Consider the following 18,177-nt stretch of genomic DNA (forward strand, 5'->3'; position numbering starts at 1 on the left):
GTCGTTCACCTCCTCCTTCTGAGTGCGCTATCTATGTGAAACGGTTCTGCTTTAACTTTCTGCTGCACTATCAGTGGAACCTCACAGATTTTGAAATCTGTGAGTGAAATACAGGGGTTGCCTGAAGGGGGTGGAAGTGGAACAAACTGACGGTGCCGATTCATATTTGATGCTTCAAAGCCAATCCGCCTGTATGCCGTCGGTGTGATACTTTCACTTGAGATGATGAAGCCACTGCTAATGCTACACATTTCCCAAGATCTTTCAAACCAACAAAAGTGAGAGGTTCAATGACAGTTCTGGATTCTGTGAGTGGGGTGCTCAGAGTTTGTTTTTTTCCTTCCTGTTTGAGTGCCCGTTTCCTGATTGGTTTGTCACTGTGTGCTTGTAGGGGATTCAGTCAAGCACGAGCGTGAACAACATGCTCCACCAAAGTTCATTATCATGACTGACAGCTAACCCTGACCACCAGTTCTGGTTAGAGCTATGAATAGAAACCCTTAAACCTGCCACTGGCACCAGAGTGCTCTCTGGAGTTGGAAGTGCTTATTTCTGCCCCTGTGTTTATTTGCTAAGTTGAGAAGTTGTCTGTAATTAGAAATAATGTTTGTGTAAAGTTTAAAGCTCAACATGAGAGTTCCATATGACGTGGACTAGGGAGGGTGTCTGTCTGGACTGGGCTGAAAAAGTCCTCCTATAGGCTCTAATAAAGTCTGTGTGGTCTGAGGTGTGGTGACTCTGTCTTCCAGGTCTCTGGGTTCCTTCTCACGTCAACCTTAGAAAGTGTTCACCTAAACCTTATTCCACCTTTGTCCTAGGTTTAAAAACAAGACACCTCTATCTGGAAGTGGCTGTGAATGGTCCCTTTAGATAATGGCTTGGGACATTAAAAGAAGGGCAGTCTGGCAGTCTGAAGGGCAGTCAGTGCAGGTGTAGGCCCAGATGTCATTTCCTGAGGTAGAGAACAGAGGTGTGTTTAGCTGGATATCTCCCTAGTGCTCTGTCTGGTGAGAGGCTGAAGTGCCTGTCACTTTCTACTTCCCCTGAGGGCTGTAGACCCCCATCCTCCCTCCCACATTCTGAACCGGCGTCTAAACCCACACATACCCCTACAGCACCGTCTCCTAAACCAACTCATGATACTTCAACTAATTACCCAGACCTCCTAGACACACTGTGTCAAGCCCTCTGGAACGCATACAGCTCTCGCTCTCTGCTGCTGCTTGGCAGGATAGCTAGATGGTTCCAAAGAGCTCCATCATTTCCTGTGTGGAGGTGAGAGGTATGTGATTGCAGTTTTATCCCCCAAACGACCTTCAAACAGAGATGAGGTGTAACACCGTCTCTGCTGCCTATACGGCTCCTCTCCCCTCAGCTCTTCCATTCTTAAGAAATGTGCTCCACTTCACTCTGCAGTCAAAGACCAGGGCTATAACATAGTGATTTGCTACTCTTGGCAGACTGGGCCACCTGTAAATCAAGGCCAAGTGACAAGCAGTCGCCATTCCTTTCCAATCCCGGCTCCCCCTGGGAATGAAGGCTTTCTCCCAGAGGGTTCATCATGGCTGGGCTGGCTGGCGGAGAATGTGTTCGCGAGAGTGAAGAACAAACAGCATTGTAAATACAACTCATATTTATATTAATTTATTTTCCCTTTTGTACTATTTGCACATCGTTACAATACTGTACATAGTGCTAATATGACATTTGAATTGTCTCTGATCCTTTGAAACGTTTGTAATGTTTACTGTTCATCTATTTCACATTCTGTTGCAATGTAAACATATATTTTCCCATGCCAATAAAGCCCTTTGAATTGAGAGCGAGAGAGCAGTCCACCTGGAGTTCATATGGTCTATCTACTGTATCTCCATGAACACCTTCTCTGCTGCTGGGCTGGGGGGAACCAACCGCAGAATAATATGAGCTTTAACGACCTTTGATCATGCAGCCATTTTCTCCTCTCTGTGAGACTCGTTTGATAAACAGCCTGATAAAAGCTAATTGGTGTGGTTACATATTTTTCAAAGCCCTAATAAATACCTTGCTTTATGCCTTGAGAAACAGGCAGGTTACAGTGGTGTGTGTTGCTGAAGGGGTTAGCAAGCTAGCAGAGCTGTAAAAGATGATCTTTGCAGGTGTAAAGGTTTTGTAAATGGGTTATTAAAGCGTTGGCTAACTTCACACATGAACCACAAAGAGGGAAGGAGGGAGATTAGCTCAAATCAGCATGTTTCTGAAGTACAGAAATGAGGGCTGTAAATCTCCACTAATATTCTACTGAGCCTTTTAGGGGGAAGCCTTTGATGTGGATGAGGTAATGTGACCAGCAATGTTAATTTGACTTGGTGAAAATGAATGATGGGCAGGTCGTGTACAATCAGACTATAAAAGCCAGAGCCAGTCATTAGGAGAGGTGTCTTCTGGGGGGCTGTCAACAGAGCTGGATTCATGTAGACTGGCACACATGCAAGCAGGCACGCCAACGCTCATGCACACAATTTTCTCTCTCCAGGCCCATGAGTTAAATCTGGGATCCAAAGGCATCACATTCGGCTATGTTATGTTATGCAGTTGGTCTGCACAGACACACCAAATGTCACTAAACATACCAGCATGAATCCATGAGGTTGGACACCACAGCTCCTCCGATCACAGACCTTTTTCCCCTTCCCAGTGTTTGCGAGAGGAGCGAGCTGTCTGTGTGACCTGTCCAGTTAACTAGACATAAGATGGTAAGCCTGCTGGCATGCATCCTTCCAGGCCCCTCCATCTCTCCTATCCAGCCCAGCGTAGCCATCACCGAGCCCTGGTGCTGCTCACTGCATACCATACACATCGTAAGGCAGCTTCCTACAACCTGACTGGCTGGCTGACTGACTGCTGACGAATTCCCAGCCTGTGTCTATAATGTCCTTCCTGGGTCACAGGCAGGAAGGGAAGACAAGTGGGTGTGCTGTGAGTAAGCAGTGTCAGGCATGGGGCCGCAGAGTCTGCACCGTAACCTCGCCGACTGCAATGAAGGTGTCTGGTCCACTCTGCTCCTTCAGAAGTGTCCAATTAGCCACCATCATCCTCCGACCGTCGAGCATGGTGTTTCAAACGGGCGACCTGGAGTTCAGTCAGTGAGTTGTTATGGCCAGTTAGAATTTCAAGGAAACATTCTTTGTTTCCTTGAAGAGGATTTTAACTGATCAGACTGGACTTGGCTCACAAGTTGAAAAGGACCTCAAGATCAAACCTCTGATTGCCTTGACATGCTTTGATCTCAGCAAAAATGTTTAGTTGTGTATCAAATAGCATTGTAAAAGAAAACAGATATGTCTCTTTTCTTGGCATGTCAAACGGCCTCTCCTCTGCTTTTATGCAGTTATGCATAATAAAGATCTATGATGTTGGAGGGAAACCAAGAAATACCTCAAAGTAGCATCAGATGTTTTGGCCCGAGAGGATAGGCTCTTCACAGTTGAACAACAGAACAGGTCTCTCTGGTTCTGGCTCATAGTTCTACATGCAGACACCTACATTATGTTTACTCAACACACACACATGCACACAGAGATGGCTGTTGATCAAACAGATGTGTTGCACAATAATTGGCTGTCTGCTCTCTCCTCCCTGGTAGATGTGTCTTTGTCTCCTGCCAGGTTCGCTACGGTATATGATTACCTGAGTTCTTAATTTCAGGTGTGCAAACCGATCCTTTTCGAAGCCATGCTTAGAGGCAGTGCTCACTACCTCACAACAACACTTTCTATCTTGGAACCATTTCAAAAACATCGTGTTTTGTCGGTACGTGCCGCCCAGTCTGACTGACTGTTAAATGTCGGATAGAGACAAGTGAGGAGGAGGAGCGGTTCGCATGAAGAACTGAAGCTGAGTCTTGGGTTGTGTTCATTATGGCTGCAGAAAACACAAATTTGCATTTATTATAGGACAAGTCCATGTATTTCAACCCCATTTGACTCAGTTTTAAACCTAGTTCGAAGCTGCTGTCTGGTGTCTGATGCCTTCTGTTTTTCCAAACAGTACCACACAATTAAAAGGGTCACTGCACTTTTTAACTCTGATCCAGATCCCCCTTCTCAAGGATATAGTCACAGCACCAGACCCAAACCTTTGAACCAGCCTCCAGAGTGTATCAGCTTACTCTGTTGGGGGCGGAGAGGGGAGGGGCATTTCCTCTCCAGGTCCTGCTTCTGTAACACTACACCTTAAGCTCATGTGCAGCCCTAAAACCAATATACGTTTTGTTGTTTTAGTTCGGCAATGTCTTGGCTTTAAAAACAAGCATTTTTAGTTGATTTCTTTCATTTATGAATTTAATTTATATATATATATATATATATATATATATATATATATTTCAGATGTTAGCAATGGTGTATTTTTCTTTATATTCATAACCCTGTCTTGACTCTGACATGTGGCCATGGCTGAGAGGAGCTTAGTTTCTGTAGACCGATATCACCCGGACAATTTTTACACTTAAAACCCCTTTCCTTTTTTAAAACCTGGGCTCCCAAATGGTGCAGCAGTCTAAGGCACTTCATCCCAGTGCTAGAGGTGTCACCACAGACACCCTGGTTCATATCCAGGCTGTATCACAACCGGCCGTGATCTAGAGTCCCATAGGGCAGCTCACAATTTGCCCAGCGTCGTCTGGGTTTGGCTGGTGTAGGCCATCATTGTAAATAAGAATTTGTTCTTAACTGACTTGCCTAATTAAATAAAGGTTACATTTCCTCTTGGTTTTGGGTGAGGCCTATGGGCTGTGATCCTCTGTGTCTCTCTCTGTCAAAAGGACCAAGCAGGCCGAACTGACAGACAACCAGAACGATATGGCTACCAACCATTCCCTCGTTCTCCCCTCTCTCGTCTTCCTCACTCTGTTGTCTTCCTCACGTTCCCTAAATGGCCTTCCATGTGTTTCCCTCCTTGCTCGGCATCGTGGGCCTGTCTTGCTCCAGCCTAAATGTCAGACCTGAAGGTGTTCTCCAGTTCCAGCACTGCCTGGGAGAGCAGAGCAGAGAGCAGCGGGAGGCTCCCAACCCAACGCTTCACTCACATAATGAGATTTTTCCTGGGTTTTGAAGGAGTGCCAGTAACTAGTAACACTGCTCCCGAGGCCTCCGGCTTGCCTCCACCGAGCCCTGCGCCCTGGCTGGCTGGCGCACGATCAGGGGGAGCTGTCTTCGGCCGCCCGCTTAAATTGTCAGGTAGACAGCGTTGAAACCAGTGCCTTGTAGGACTTTCCACAACCCCACACTTACACACGTAAACACACATGGTAGTTACACACGCACTCATACACTGAATGCGCTCACAACCACACGGTCACACACACAAACACACACGCACATGCAATTACACACGCACTTATATACACACACACACACACACACACACACACACACACACACACACACACACAGTCTGTCTGTGAACACAGTGCCTGGGTAAGGCTGGCGGGCCCCCATGGCAACCTCATGCCATAACTTGCCAAACTTCAGTCAGTCTATGATTTGCTCTTCACCCCAGCAGTCAGTGGTTCCTTGGCTCTCTTGGCTCACTTAAACTCTCAATATAACCAATGTTATTTCTTAAATATTATTATTTGTAAATACGCAAATCTGGGTTTTCCTTTCCCTTTTTCAAATCCTTATTAATGTGTCTCATTGACGTGGGTCCGCCATTTTGATTCAAAGGCCAAATCAAACAACCCGAGTAGACGGAGCGGGCAGCCTGTCCAGTACTGATGTAGCTAGCTGGGATGCTGTAATGCAGCATAGTCACACTGTGTTCCTGTCTTGTGCTGCTCTAGGAATAAATCACTTTCTGTGAAGGGGCTTTAACAACTTTAAAACACACTGGGGCCATACAATCCTCCTTCCTCCAAGCCCAGAAGAGAAAACGCTCTGAAGGTTCTGGCTCCTGTTGAAAGCAAAATGCTTTAAACTTTGGATTCCACAGAACATTAAACATCATGTCTGGAAAATTGTTTTTGGTGGTCCCAAGCATTGGAGGAAAGAAGCTTGTTCATTTTGCTTACAGCGTTTCATGATGCTCTGGAGTAGCGCCCAAATACGTTCTGCAGAGCTGGGAAAGTGACACTTCACTGTAGTCTTCGTAAAACCTTCATAAACACTCCATAACACCAGTCGTGAACACAGGAAAAAAAGCCAAAAAACCTTTTACACGTACAGTATCACGCAATGTTCATCAGCTGAGCAATTCGTTCTCCTCGAATATTTCTCAAATGAGCAGCTGGGCCTTCACTTTTTTTGTTTTGTATAGAGTTAGACCAGGGAAGCACATTTTGATGAGCATATATAGTATGGAAGACGGTTACTGAAGGTATGAAAGATACAGGAAGAGGCAGTGTTCATTGAGGTCTACTTGAGATGATCAAAGTGGTGCAGCTCTTGGCCTTGTCCCTGACTCTATTTGCCTTAAGCTGCACTCCTATTGTGACCCTTGATCCCACATAGGACAAAGGTCACCAGGCAGGCCTGTGATTGGCTCATTGGCCTGACACGACAGGTTAAGATGGATGGCTCTTTTAAGGTCAGCTGATTACCATGCTTATAGCCAGTGGAAAACAGGGTCATTGAAGATAAAGAATAAAGGTTGGATGAACAAAAGATGCTATCACTGAAAAACATTTTAAGAATAGTATAAATTTTTCTTTGGTAATGTCACTTTTATATTGAAGCCCACATTGGCCCTGAAGGTGAGAGGATGAAACAACTTTGAAAATTAAAAAAAAATCAGTAAGCATCCTTACTTACTTACTTACTTAGGGTGTGAAATCTATCGAGCCAGCCAAGAATCAGCCAAGAATCCACCAATGAACAAAAAAAAGTCCTAAACCTTTTTTAGAACCCCCTTAAAGAGGACAGAGGTCACTAGTCAGTATTCCCTAATCCTCAAACCTGGGAGCTGTGGGGTCCCTATGAGCTCCCCAGGAAGAAAAGGGCAGTCAGTCCCACAGTAGAGAGGGGTGAGGGCCTGGGCCAGGTCCTCCATTGATCTAAATGGAGATGCTGAGGTGGCAGGGAGGGGCTGAAGACAATGGAGTGCTCAGTGTGTCATCACCAGAGTCTGAAGTGAGGTTCAGGGGATTAAACTTCATTCTCATAGCGCTGAATAAAGCTGGTCCAGCCCTCTGCCTGCCTGGTGAGAAGGTGAGGACCTGAGCCTCACTGAAAGTGTTATTGTAGCTCCATTAAAGCCTGCTGAATGGGCCACAACAGGCCCTGGAGCTGCTGAACAAAGAGAGTGGCCTTATTGTTCCTTTGGGACAAGGCCATGAAAGATAGACCGAGAGACATTGTCACTTCACTGCCAGGACCAGAGGAATCTTAAAATGGGGAATTTTGGGCAGTTCTGGTCTGTGAGTTTAAACATTTTGAGTGTTTGTCGAATTGCCCAGTTCTCCGAACGGCACATTCTAAAAAGTAGGAGAGAAAATAAACTAGGGAGGGAGACGGAGGGAGACGGTGGGAGGGAGACGGAGGGAGTGGGAGGGGGACGGACGGAGGGAGACGGAGGGTGGGAGGGAGTGGGAGGGAGACGGACGGAGGGTGGGAGGGAGACGGACGGAGGGTGGGAGGGAGACGGACGGAGGGTGGGAGTGGGAGGGAGACGGCCGGAGGGGAGGGAGGGGAGGGAGGGAGACGGAGGGAGACGGACGGAGGGAGGGAGTGGGAGGGAGACGGACGGAGGGAGGGAGTGGGAGGGAGGGAGACGGACGGAGGGAGACGGACGGAGGGAGGGAGTGGGAGGGAGACGGACGGAGGGAGGGAGGGAGTGGGAGGGAGGGAGACGGACGGAGGGGAGGGAGGGAGTGGGAGGGAGGGAGACGGAGGGTGGGAGGGAGACGGACGGAGGGAGGGAGTGGGAGGGAGACGGACGGAGGGAGGGAGTGGGAGGGAGGGAGACGGACGGAGGGAGACGGACGGAGGGAGGGAGTGGGAGGGAGACGGACGGAGGGAGGGAGTGGGAGGGAGGGAGACGGACGGAGGGAGACGGACGGAGGGAGGGAGTGGGAGGGAGACGGACGGAGGGAGGGAGTGGGAGGGAGGGAGGGAGTGGGAGGGGGACGGACGGACGGACGGAGGGTGGGTGGGAGTGGGAGGGAGACAGACAGACGGAGGGAGTGGGAGGGAGACGGACAGAGGGTGGGTGGGAGTGGGAGGGAGACGGACGGAGGGTGGGAGAGAGACGGACGGAGGGAGGGAGACGGACGGAGGGACGGAGGGAGTGGGATGGAGACGGATGGAGGGACGGACGGAGGGAGGGAGGGTGGGAGACGGAGGGAGACAGACGGAGGGAGGGAGACGGACGGAGGGAGGGAGACGGACGGAGGGAGTGGGAGGGAGACGGACGGAGTGGGAGGGGGACGGACGGACGGACGGAGGGAGGGAGTGGGAGGGGGACGGACGGAGTGGGAGGAGGGAGGGGGACGGAGGGAGTGGGAGGGGGACGGAGAGAGGGGAGGGGGACGGAGGGAGGGAGGGAGGAGGGAGGGAGGGAGGGACGGACGGAGGGAGGGATGGACGGACGGAGGGAGGGAGTGGGAGGCGGACAGAGGGAGGGAGTGGGAGGGGACGGAGGGAGGGAGGGAGTGGGACGGAGACTGACGGATGTAGGGAGGGAGTGGGAGGGAGACAGACGGACGGAGGGAGACGGAGGGAGGGAGTGGGCGGGAGACGGAGGGAGGGAGTGGAAGGGAGACGGAGGGAGGGAGACGGACGGAGGGAGTGGGAGGGAGGGGGACGGAGGGAGGGAGACGGACGGAGGGAGGGAGGGAGTGGGACGGAGGGAGTGGGAGGGAGACGGACAGACGGAGGGAGTGGGAGGGAGACTGACGGAGACGGACGGAGGGAGTGGGAGGGGGACGGAGGGAGGGAGTGTGAGGGAGACGGACAGTGGGAGGGAGTGGGAGGGAGGGAAGGAGTGGGACGGCGGGATGGAGGGAGGGAGACGGACGGAGGGAGTGGGAGGGAGGGAGGGAGACGGACGGAGGGTGGGAGGGAGTGGGAGGGAGGGAGACGGACGGTGGGAGGGAGACGGACGGAGGGAGTGTGAGGGAGGGAGGGAGACGGACGGAGACGGACGGTGGGAGGGAGACGGACGGAGGGAGTGGGAGGGAGGGAGACTGAGGGAGACGGACTGTGGGAGGGAGGGAGGCGGTGAGAGGGAGGGAGGCGGTGAGAGGGAGGGAGACAGGCGTGGGAGACAGGCGTGGGAAGGAGGGAGGGAGACGGACGGAGGGAGTGGGAGGGAGTGGGAGGGAGGGAGGGAGACGGACGGAGGGAGACTGACGGAGACGGACGGAGGGAGTGGGAGGGAGACGGACGGAGGGAGGGAGTGGGACGGAGGGAGTGGGAGGGGGACGGAGGGAGGGAGTGGGAGGGAGACGGACAGTGGGAGGGAGGGAGGGAGTGGGAGGGAGGGAGTGGGAGGGAGGGAGGGAGAGAGTGGGAGGCAGACGAGGGAGTGTGAGGGAGACGTGCGAGGGAGGAGTGCGAGGGAGGGAGTGGGAGGGAGGGAGACGAGGGAGGGAGAGAGTGGGAGGGAGACGAGGGAGACGTGGGAGGGAGGAGTGCGAGGGAGGGAGACGTGGGAGGGAGGCGAGGGAGACTTGGGAGGGAGACGTGGGTGGGTGGGAGACGTGGGTGGGTGGGTGGGAGGGAGATGTGGGAGTGGGAGGGAGACGTGAGTGGTAGGGTGGGAGGGAGAGGGAGTGGGAGGGAGACGTGAGAGGGAGACGAGGGTGGGAGGTAGAGTGAGTGGGAGGGAGACGGTGGGAGACGGTGGGTGGGAGGGAGACAGGGAGACGGTGGGAGGGAGACAGGGAGATGGTGGGACGGAGACGAGACGGTGGGAGGGAGACAGGGAGACGAGGGAGACGGTGGGTGGGTGGGAGACGGTGGGTGGGAGGGAGACGGTGGGAGACGGTGGGTGGGTGGGAGACGGTGGGTCGGAGGGAGACGGTGGGTGGGAGGTAGGGAATGGGAGGGAGACGAGGGAGGTTAGACGGAGTGGGAGGGAGACAAGGGAGGGAGACGTGGGAGGGAGGGAGTGGGAAAGGGATGTTAGGAGGGAGACGAGGGAGGGAGACGATTGGTGGGAAACAGGAAGTGGGGGGAAGACGAGACGAGGGAGACGTGGGAGACGGAGGGAGACGGAGGGAGATGGAGGGAGACGGAGGGAGACTGAGGGTGGGAGGTAGGGAGTGGGAGGGAGACGGTGGGTGAGAGGTAGGGAGTGGGAGGGAGACTGAGGGAGACGGTGGGTGGGTGGGAGGTAGGGAGACAAGGAAGGGAGACGTGGGAGGGAGACAAGGGAGGGAGATGTGGGTGTGGGACGAGGGAGGGAGACGGTGGGTGGGAGACAGGGAGTGGGAGGGAGGGAGACGGTGGGTGGGAGGTAGGGAGTGGGAGGGAGACGGTGGGTGGGAGACTGATGGAGACGATGGGTGGGAGGGAGGGAGACGGTGGGTGGGAGGTAGGGAGTGGGAGAGAGACGGTGGGTGGGAGGTAGGGGGTGGGAGGGAGACGGTGGGTGGGAGGTAGGGAGTGGGAGGGAGACGGTGGGTGGGAGGTAGGGAGTGGGAGGGAGACGTGGGAGGGAGACTGAGGGAGTGGGAGGGAGACGAGACGGTGGGAGGGAGATGAGGGAGTGGGAGGGAGGGAGGGAGATGAGGGAGACGAGACGTTGGGAGGGAGACTGGGTGGGAGGGAGACTGGGTCGTGAGTGAGAGAAACAAGGGAGCGAGAAACAAGGGAGCGAGAGCGAGAAACAAGGGAGCGAGAGAGAGAGCGAGAAACAAGGGAGCGAGAGAGAGAGCGAGAAACAAGGGAGCGAGAGAGAGCGAGAAACAAGAGAGGCAGAAACAAGGGAGCGAGAGAGAGGCAGAAACAAGGGAGCGAGAGAGAGGCAGAAACAAGGGAGCGAGAGAGAGGCAGAAACAAGGGAGCGAGAGAGAGGCAGAAACAAGGGAGCGAGAGAGAGGCAGAAACAAGGGAGCGAGAGAGAGGCAGAAACAAGGGAGCGAGAGAGAGCAGAAACAAGGGAGCGAGAGAGAGGCAGAAACAAGGGAGCGAGAGAGAGGCAGAAACAAGGGAGCGAGAGAGAGGCAGAAACAAGGGAGCGAGAGAGAGGGAGAAACAAGGGAGCGAGAGAGAGGGAGAAACAAGGGAGCGAGAGAGAGGGAGAAACAAGGGAGCGAGAGAGAGGGAGAAACAAGGGAGCGAGAGAGAGCGAGAAACAAGGGATTGAGTGAGTGACCCCTGTAGAGGAAAGGCTGTGCAACCACAGCAGAACCTGAGACGGAGCTGCATTTCCTGACAAAATATCAATAATATAAAACAATTTGAGAGTGTAATTTCCCCAAATTTGAAACCCTTAGTCAAGGATTCTAAGACCTCTCTGATGAGAATAGGCTACCCGTCCTGTTGGGGGAGGACGCAGAGAGCTGTGGGTTGGCAGCGCACTACATTGCTGCCTGCCATATGTTGAGGGACAGTGTCTGACAGACCAATCAACCTGCACATGTCCTCTGCTGTATGCTTATTGTTATTGTTGAATGTCTGGTTATTTGTACACTTGGTTATTGTTGTTACTGTTGTCCCTTTGACAATTTTGATTCTCATTTTTATTTTATATGGTAAATATCCAAAATAAGCGTTGGCAATATGTACATTGTTACGTCATGCCAATAAAGCACATTGAATTGAATTGAGAAACAAGGGAGTGAGTGAGAGAGAGAGAAACAAGGGAGTGAGTGAGAGAGAGAGAAACAAGGGAGTGAGTGAGAGAGAAACAAGGGAGTGAGTGAGAGAGAGAGAAACAAGGGAGTGAGAGAGAGAGAGATGAAAATAATCTGTTTTTTTACTGAATGTATAAAAACATTAAGCAGAGATGCCAAGAGCAGATCCCGGAGTAACCCCAGCATACTAATAATACTGCTGCCATCCATCATCACAGACAACAACCAATTAGCACATTCCTCCTTCTCATGTTCTTGGCTAATCCCTTCATTTTGTGTCATTCATCAAAAACAGAAAATGTGCTGGACTCAATACTGTGCGTGTGATAGAGAGAGAGAGAGTATGTACTTTGAGAGTTTGGTTGGAGGGTTGTTGCTCAGTGTATCTAAAACCCAGCCGCCTTCATTGTTTAATTTCAGAGCACAAACCCTGGTGAGAGAGAGGCTGGAGGAATGTTGATTGAGGGGTGATTTTTCTGGGGGTTTATAGAAGGAGGCTGGAGTTACTGTACAGGCCTGGACCTTAGTTGTGAAGAGTACTGTAGACCTGGACCTTAGTTGTGAAGAGTACTGTAGACCTGGACCTTAGTTGTGAAGAGTACTGTAGACCTGGACCTTAGTTGTGAAGAGTACTGTAGACCTGGACCTTAGTTGTGAAGAGTACTGTAGACCTGGACCTTAGTTGTGAAGAGTACTGTAGACCTGGACCTTAGTTGTGAAGAGTACTGTAGACCTGGACTTTAGTTGTGAAGAGTACTGTAGACCTGGACCTTAGTTGTGAAGAGTACTGTAGACCTGGACCTTAGTTGTGAAGAGTACTGTAGACCTGGACCTTAGTTGTGAAGAGTACTGTAGACCTGGACCTTAGTTGTGAAGAGTACTGTAGACCTGGACCTTAGTTGTGAAGTGTACTGTAGACCTGGACCTTAGTTGTGAAGAGTACTGTAGACCTGGACCTTAGTTGTGAAGAGTACTGTAGACCTGGACCTTAGTTGTGAAGAGTACTGTAGACCTGGACCTTAGTTGTGAAGGGTACTGTAGACCTGGAGCTTAGTTGTGAAGAGTACTGTAGACCTGGAGCTTAGTTGTGAAGAGTACTGTAGACCTGGACCTTAGTTGTGAAGGGTACTGTAGACCTGGACCTTAGTTGTGAAGAGTACTGTAGACCTGGACCTTAGTTGTGAAGAGTACTGTAGACCTGGACCTTAGTTGTGAAGGATACTGTAGACCTGGACCTTAGTTGTGAAGAGTACTGTAGACCTGGACCTTAGTTGTGAAGAGTACTGTAGACCTGGACCTTAGTTGTGAAGAGTACTGTAGACCTGGACCTTAGTTGTGAAGAGTACTGTAGACCTGGACCTTAGTTGTGAAGAGTACTGTAGACCTGGACCTTAGTTGTGAAGAGTACTGTAGACCTGGACCTTAGTTGTGAAGAGTACTGTAGACCTGGAGCTTAGTTGTGAAGAGTACTGTAGACCTGGACCTTAGTTGTGAAGAGTACTGTAGACCTGGAGCTTAGTTGTGAAGAGTACTGTAGACCTGGAGCTTAGTTGTGAAGAGTACTGTAGACCTGGACCTTAGTTGTGAAGAGTACTGTAGACCTGGACCTTAGTTGTGAAGAGTACTGTAGACCTGGACCTTAGTTGTGAAGAGTACTGTAGACCTGGACCTTAGTTGTGAAGAGTACTGTAGACCTGGACCTTAGTTGTGAAGAGTACTGTAGACCTGGACCTTAGTTGTGAAGAGTACTGTAGACCTGGACCTTAGTTGTGAAGAGTACTGTAGACCTGGACCTTAGTTGTGAAGAGTACTGTAGACCTGGACCTTAGTTGTGAAGAGTACTGTAGACCTGGACCTTAGTTGTGAAGAGTACTGTAGACCTGGACCTTAGTTGTGAAGAGTACTGTAGACCTGGACCTTAGTTGTGAAGAGTACTGTAGACCTGGACCTTAGTTGTGAAGAGTACTGTAGACCTGGACCTTAGTTGTGAAGAGTACTGTAGACCTGGACCTTAGTTGTGAAGAGTACTGTAGACCTGGACCTTAGTTGTGAAGAGTACTGTAGACCTGGACCTTAGTTGTGAAGAGTACTGTAGACCTGGAGCTCTGTGGCTGTGGTGCCAATGCTGGCTGCAGTACTACTGACAATTAAGTTGTCAGCTGGCGCTCCAGAGCCCTCCTCCTCTGACCTGAAGAACTCTGCCTGACCTGCAGAGACAGTCCTGACGCCACTCAGGGACAGCCATCTCTCTCTCTCTCTGTCTCTGTCTCTCTCACACCCGCACACACACGCGCTACACAGTACAGCTTAATCTGTACAAGATTCAGAGCCCCCTGCTGAGGACCTATAAGTACGAGGCATTCAGAAATGTGCTACAGATGTGTGCTGGCAGCAGGATTTCAGCAGTGCTGAGACATTCAGGTCCTGAGTGTGTTCTTGTGTTGGCCAGGGATATCTTTTAAAGCAGCGTACACATGGAGAGCCTCTCCTGTTACTTACCCTGTCTGCTGCAGACTGCTCTGCTGGCTGCCTCGCAAAGGCAAAGCAGGGGCTGAGCTCCTAAGCAGCAACACAACACTACTTCATATAACTCTCTCCCCACCGCCCCACCGCCCACTCCCTCCTAACTCCATCTCTACTCTCAATTCTTCCACACAGTCAGTGTCTGATTTTTATCTTCTGGGCTGGCTTCTTTTGGGCCTGACCATATTAGTCTGGGCCTAGTTTAAATAGCAGGCTGGTAAGGTTTCAGCTCCGTGGGGGAGAGAGGAACCTGGCTACATCCTGAGGAGGTTTTAATGATTCAGACAGCCTCAGTCAAGCTGTGTCCCAAATGGCACCCTACTCCATATTTAGTGCACTATAGTTAGTCAGTCAGTCAGTGATGTGGTGTATACTCCTCCTGAGGTGCCACCCCACTGGGTACACTGCAGAGCTGCTCTACTAGGCTGACTGGGCTAGGATCACACCAGCTGAATCTACCTCTCTACTGGATTAAACCCAAATCTCTCCTACACGTTCTCACTCTCATAAATCCCGCTCTTTAACACAGAGAGAGAGGGGAGAGACACAGAGAGCGATACAGAGAGGGGGGAGAGATCTACACAGAGAGAGAGGGGGAGACAGAGAGCGATACAGAGAGGGGGGAGAGATCTACACAGAGAGTGCTACAGAGAGGGGAGAAAGATCTGCACAGAGAGAGGGCAGTGATACAGAGAGGGGGGAGAGATCTACACAGAGAGCGATACAGAGAGGGGGAGAGATCTACAGAGAGAGAGGGGGAGACACAGAGAGCGATACAGAGAGGGTGGAGAGATCTACACAGAGAGAGGGCGAGACACAGAGAGCGATACAGAGAGGGGGGAGAGATCTACAGAGAGTGGGAGACACAGAGGGATACAGAGAGGGGGGAGAGATCTACAGAGAGAGAGAGTGGGAGACACTGAGTGATACAGAGAGTGGGGAGAGATCTACAGAGAGAGAGGGGGAGACACAGAGAGCTAGTAGCTCCACATGGACTAGATCAAGCAGCTCAGGTGATTTAGTGGTTTTTGATTTGATTGCTGTGTTTATCATGTAGTTAGTGTATGTCTAGGTTTATATCTGTGTAGTCTTATGGTATGAGAGTGTTTTCAGTAGTATATGTGTCAATGCCAGAGAGAGAGCTTTTTCTGATGTGTGTGTGAAAGAGAACTCTCAGATCAGGGGTGTGTGTGTGTAATGGTTATTGGGCCAGATGACTGTAATGCCAGAGACACCTGAGTTGGCATTTTCCATGGTTAAGCCCTGTGCTCACATATCACGCAGTCCCATTGGTATGCACTCACAGACACGGCTGCCAGGAGGGGCTCGGGTCGGGTGGACTGAAAAACCAATCCCACCAGCGTATCGCTACCCCCAATGACGATAGACCCCGTCACGGAAATAACCTCACAGACAACCCACAATTCCCCACAGGAAGAGTGTGATTGTGACCAGTGATTTGAGGCCGTTCTTTGACCAACTCCAGTACTGTGTGTCAGTGACAGTCAGTCATACGCTCCCTCTGTTTAGATTCTTCAATTACAGTACTGTCTTCTCTAACTTTATGGTTCTGCTCAGCTTCAACTCACAGTTGTCGAGTACTGTCATTTGGATTTAGCCATGCCAGTATATATTGGCGGCTCTAATGTAGATCTCCAGTGTCCATCTAGAATAGTTTGTTTATATGGTGACTATACTCTTCCTCTTTACTGTATGTATGACAACAAACATGGAAATAAACTCTGTAGCTAAATCTGGTGGAATATATATTTGTTGTGCTTGGTCCGTGACAAATACACTAAAATAAATGTGTTTCTCTTTCTCTAGGATGTGTTGGACAAGGCGTGTGCAGAGGGAATCAGTGATGAACATTACCGTTTAGAAGGTAGGACACCTACCCCCCACTAAGCTCCTCAAATGTGCTGATGAGGGGGATGTATGGAACCCCTCCCCCAGTCCCCCTCTCCTGCTTTACCTTCCTTCTCCCCCCCCCCCCTTTCTCTCACCTGGCCCTCCCCTCCCCCTCTGTGCTTTGCAATCTACCTCCATCTATTCTGTTTTCCCCCCTGTGTGGTGTGATCCTTGATTAAGGAATCGGGGAGGAAAGGCATCCCCCTTCATCTGAACTGAGCTGGAGCTCTGAGCCCAGAGCTCTGTTGTGCTACCTAACTGGCAGCAGGGGAGACTGGGATGGGACCAGCCCAGAGCTCTGTTGTGCTACCTAACTGGCAGCAGGGGAGACTGGGATGGGACCAGCCCAGAGCTCTGTTGTGCTACCTAACTGGCAGCAGGGGAGACTGGGATGGGACCAGCCCAGAGCTCTGTTGTGCTACCTAACTGGCAGCAGGGGAGACTGGGATGGGACCAGCCCAGAGCTCTGTTGTGCTAGCTAACTGGCAGCAGGGGAGAGTGGGATGGGACCAGCCCAGAGCTCTGCTGTGCTACCTAACTGGCAGCAGGGGAGAGTGGGATGGGACCAGGCCAGAGCTCTGTTGTGCTAACTAACTGGCAGCAGGGGAGACTGGGATGGGACCAGCCCAGAGCTCTGTTGTGCTACCTAACTGGCAGCAGGGGAGACTGGGATGGGACCAGCCCAGAGCTCTGTTGTGCTAGCTAACTGGCAGCAGGGGAGAGTGGGATGGGACCAGCCCAGAGCTCTGCTGTGCTACCTAACTGGCAGCAGGGGAGACTGGAATGGGACCAGCCCAGAGCTCTGTTGTGCTACCTAACTGGCAGCAGGGGAGACTGGAATGGGACCAGCCCAGAGCTCTGTTGTGCTACCTAACTGGCAGCAGGGGAGAGTGGGATGGGACCAGGCTAGATATGTGGGTCAGGGTGTCTCGGCTGGCTAGATTTGTCGTTGAGTTTATTTTAAGGGGTGGGCCAGGTATGCTTTGGTCCTCAAAACGTTGCAATATCGAGTTCCCGAGCTGACAAGGTAAAAATCTGTTGTTCTGCCCCTGAACAAGGCAGTTAACCCACTGTTCCTAGGCTGTCATTGGAAATAAGAATTTGTTCTTAACTGACTTGACTAGTTGAATAAAGGTAAAATAAAAATCACCATATACAAGTACCTTAAGACCTGGTGAAAAGTGATATAAATAAACCTATTATAGAACATGTAGTTATGATGCCGTGAGATGACCATTCACACCACACCTTGTTCATGTCAAAATCCCTCCCTGTGTCCGCTGAGGAGCCATCTTGCTTCCTTTCTCCTCCCCTCATTCTCAGAAGAGTAGACACCATGGTTTTCTTACAGACTCTGTAAGTACTATTTGTGGTACATTTCAGTCAGAACTTATGAGAGACAACTTATTATCAAAGTCGGTCTTGATTACCGTTTGGTGCAATTCTTCTTCAGACCTGGGGGTTCACTAACAGATTTCTTAAATCACATTTAAACTTGAATGAAAGCCCTTATGGAGCATTCCGGCTTTTTGATTCTTTATAACCCTGGAAAGAAAGTGTTTTGTTGAAGGGGAGAGGGACAGACATAGAGAGCCAGAGAGAGGTTATGGATGATCGTTAGACCAAAGCACATATAAAAGCTTGTTTCTCCTCAGGGCTTCAGTAAGCATTTTCAAATACATTTTGTGAGGATTAAAAAATAGCTTGCTGGCAAAATTGCAAAGCGGGATGAAGCATAAGGGATCCAAGATGGTAGTGTGTTTTGATTCTTTGGATCTTGCAGATACATCCTCCGTGCCTTTTCAAATGTAGTTTTCACAAGGCCATTAAGTGAGGCTTAGAAGTCCCAATCAGCTGTATGAACCTGTATCTTTGTGTCAGGTCACACTTGCTTGACTCTCAGACCAACCACACAGAGTTGAAAGCTGAGAGTGTGTGACAGCGGTCGTGTGTGACAGCGTGTG

At 50.9% G+C, this 18,177-nt stretch overlaps 1 protein-coding gene across 1 annotated transcript in view; it reads left to right on the plus strand.

Moving 5' to 3' along the window:
* Positions 1 to 18,177, plus strand: part of LOC135550968 (protein naked cuticle homolog 1-like) — a 39,242-nt gene that overhangs the window by 9,280 nt on the left and 11,785 nt on the right. The window contains exon 4 of the mRNA XM_064982282.1: positions 16,130 to 16,187. Coding sequence (XP_064838354.1) covers positions 16,130 to 16,187 — 58 coding nt within the window. The remainder of the gene's footprint in view (positions 1 to 16,129; positions 16,188 to 18,177) is intronic.

The sequence above is a fragment of the Oncorhynchus masou genome, chromosome 1 (assembly GCF_036934945.1).
Source record: "Oncorhynchus masou masou isolate Uvic2021 chromosome 1, UVic_Omas_1.1, whole genome shotgun sequence".
NCBI classification, from domain to species: Eukaryota; Metazoa; Chordata; class Actinopteri; order Salmoniformes; family Salmonidae; genus Oncorhynchus; species Oncorhynchus masou.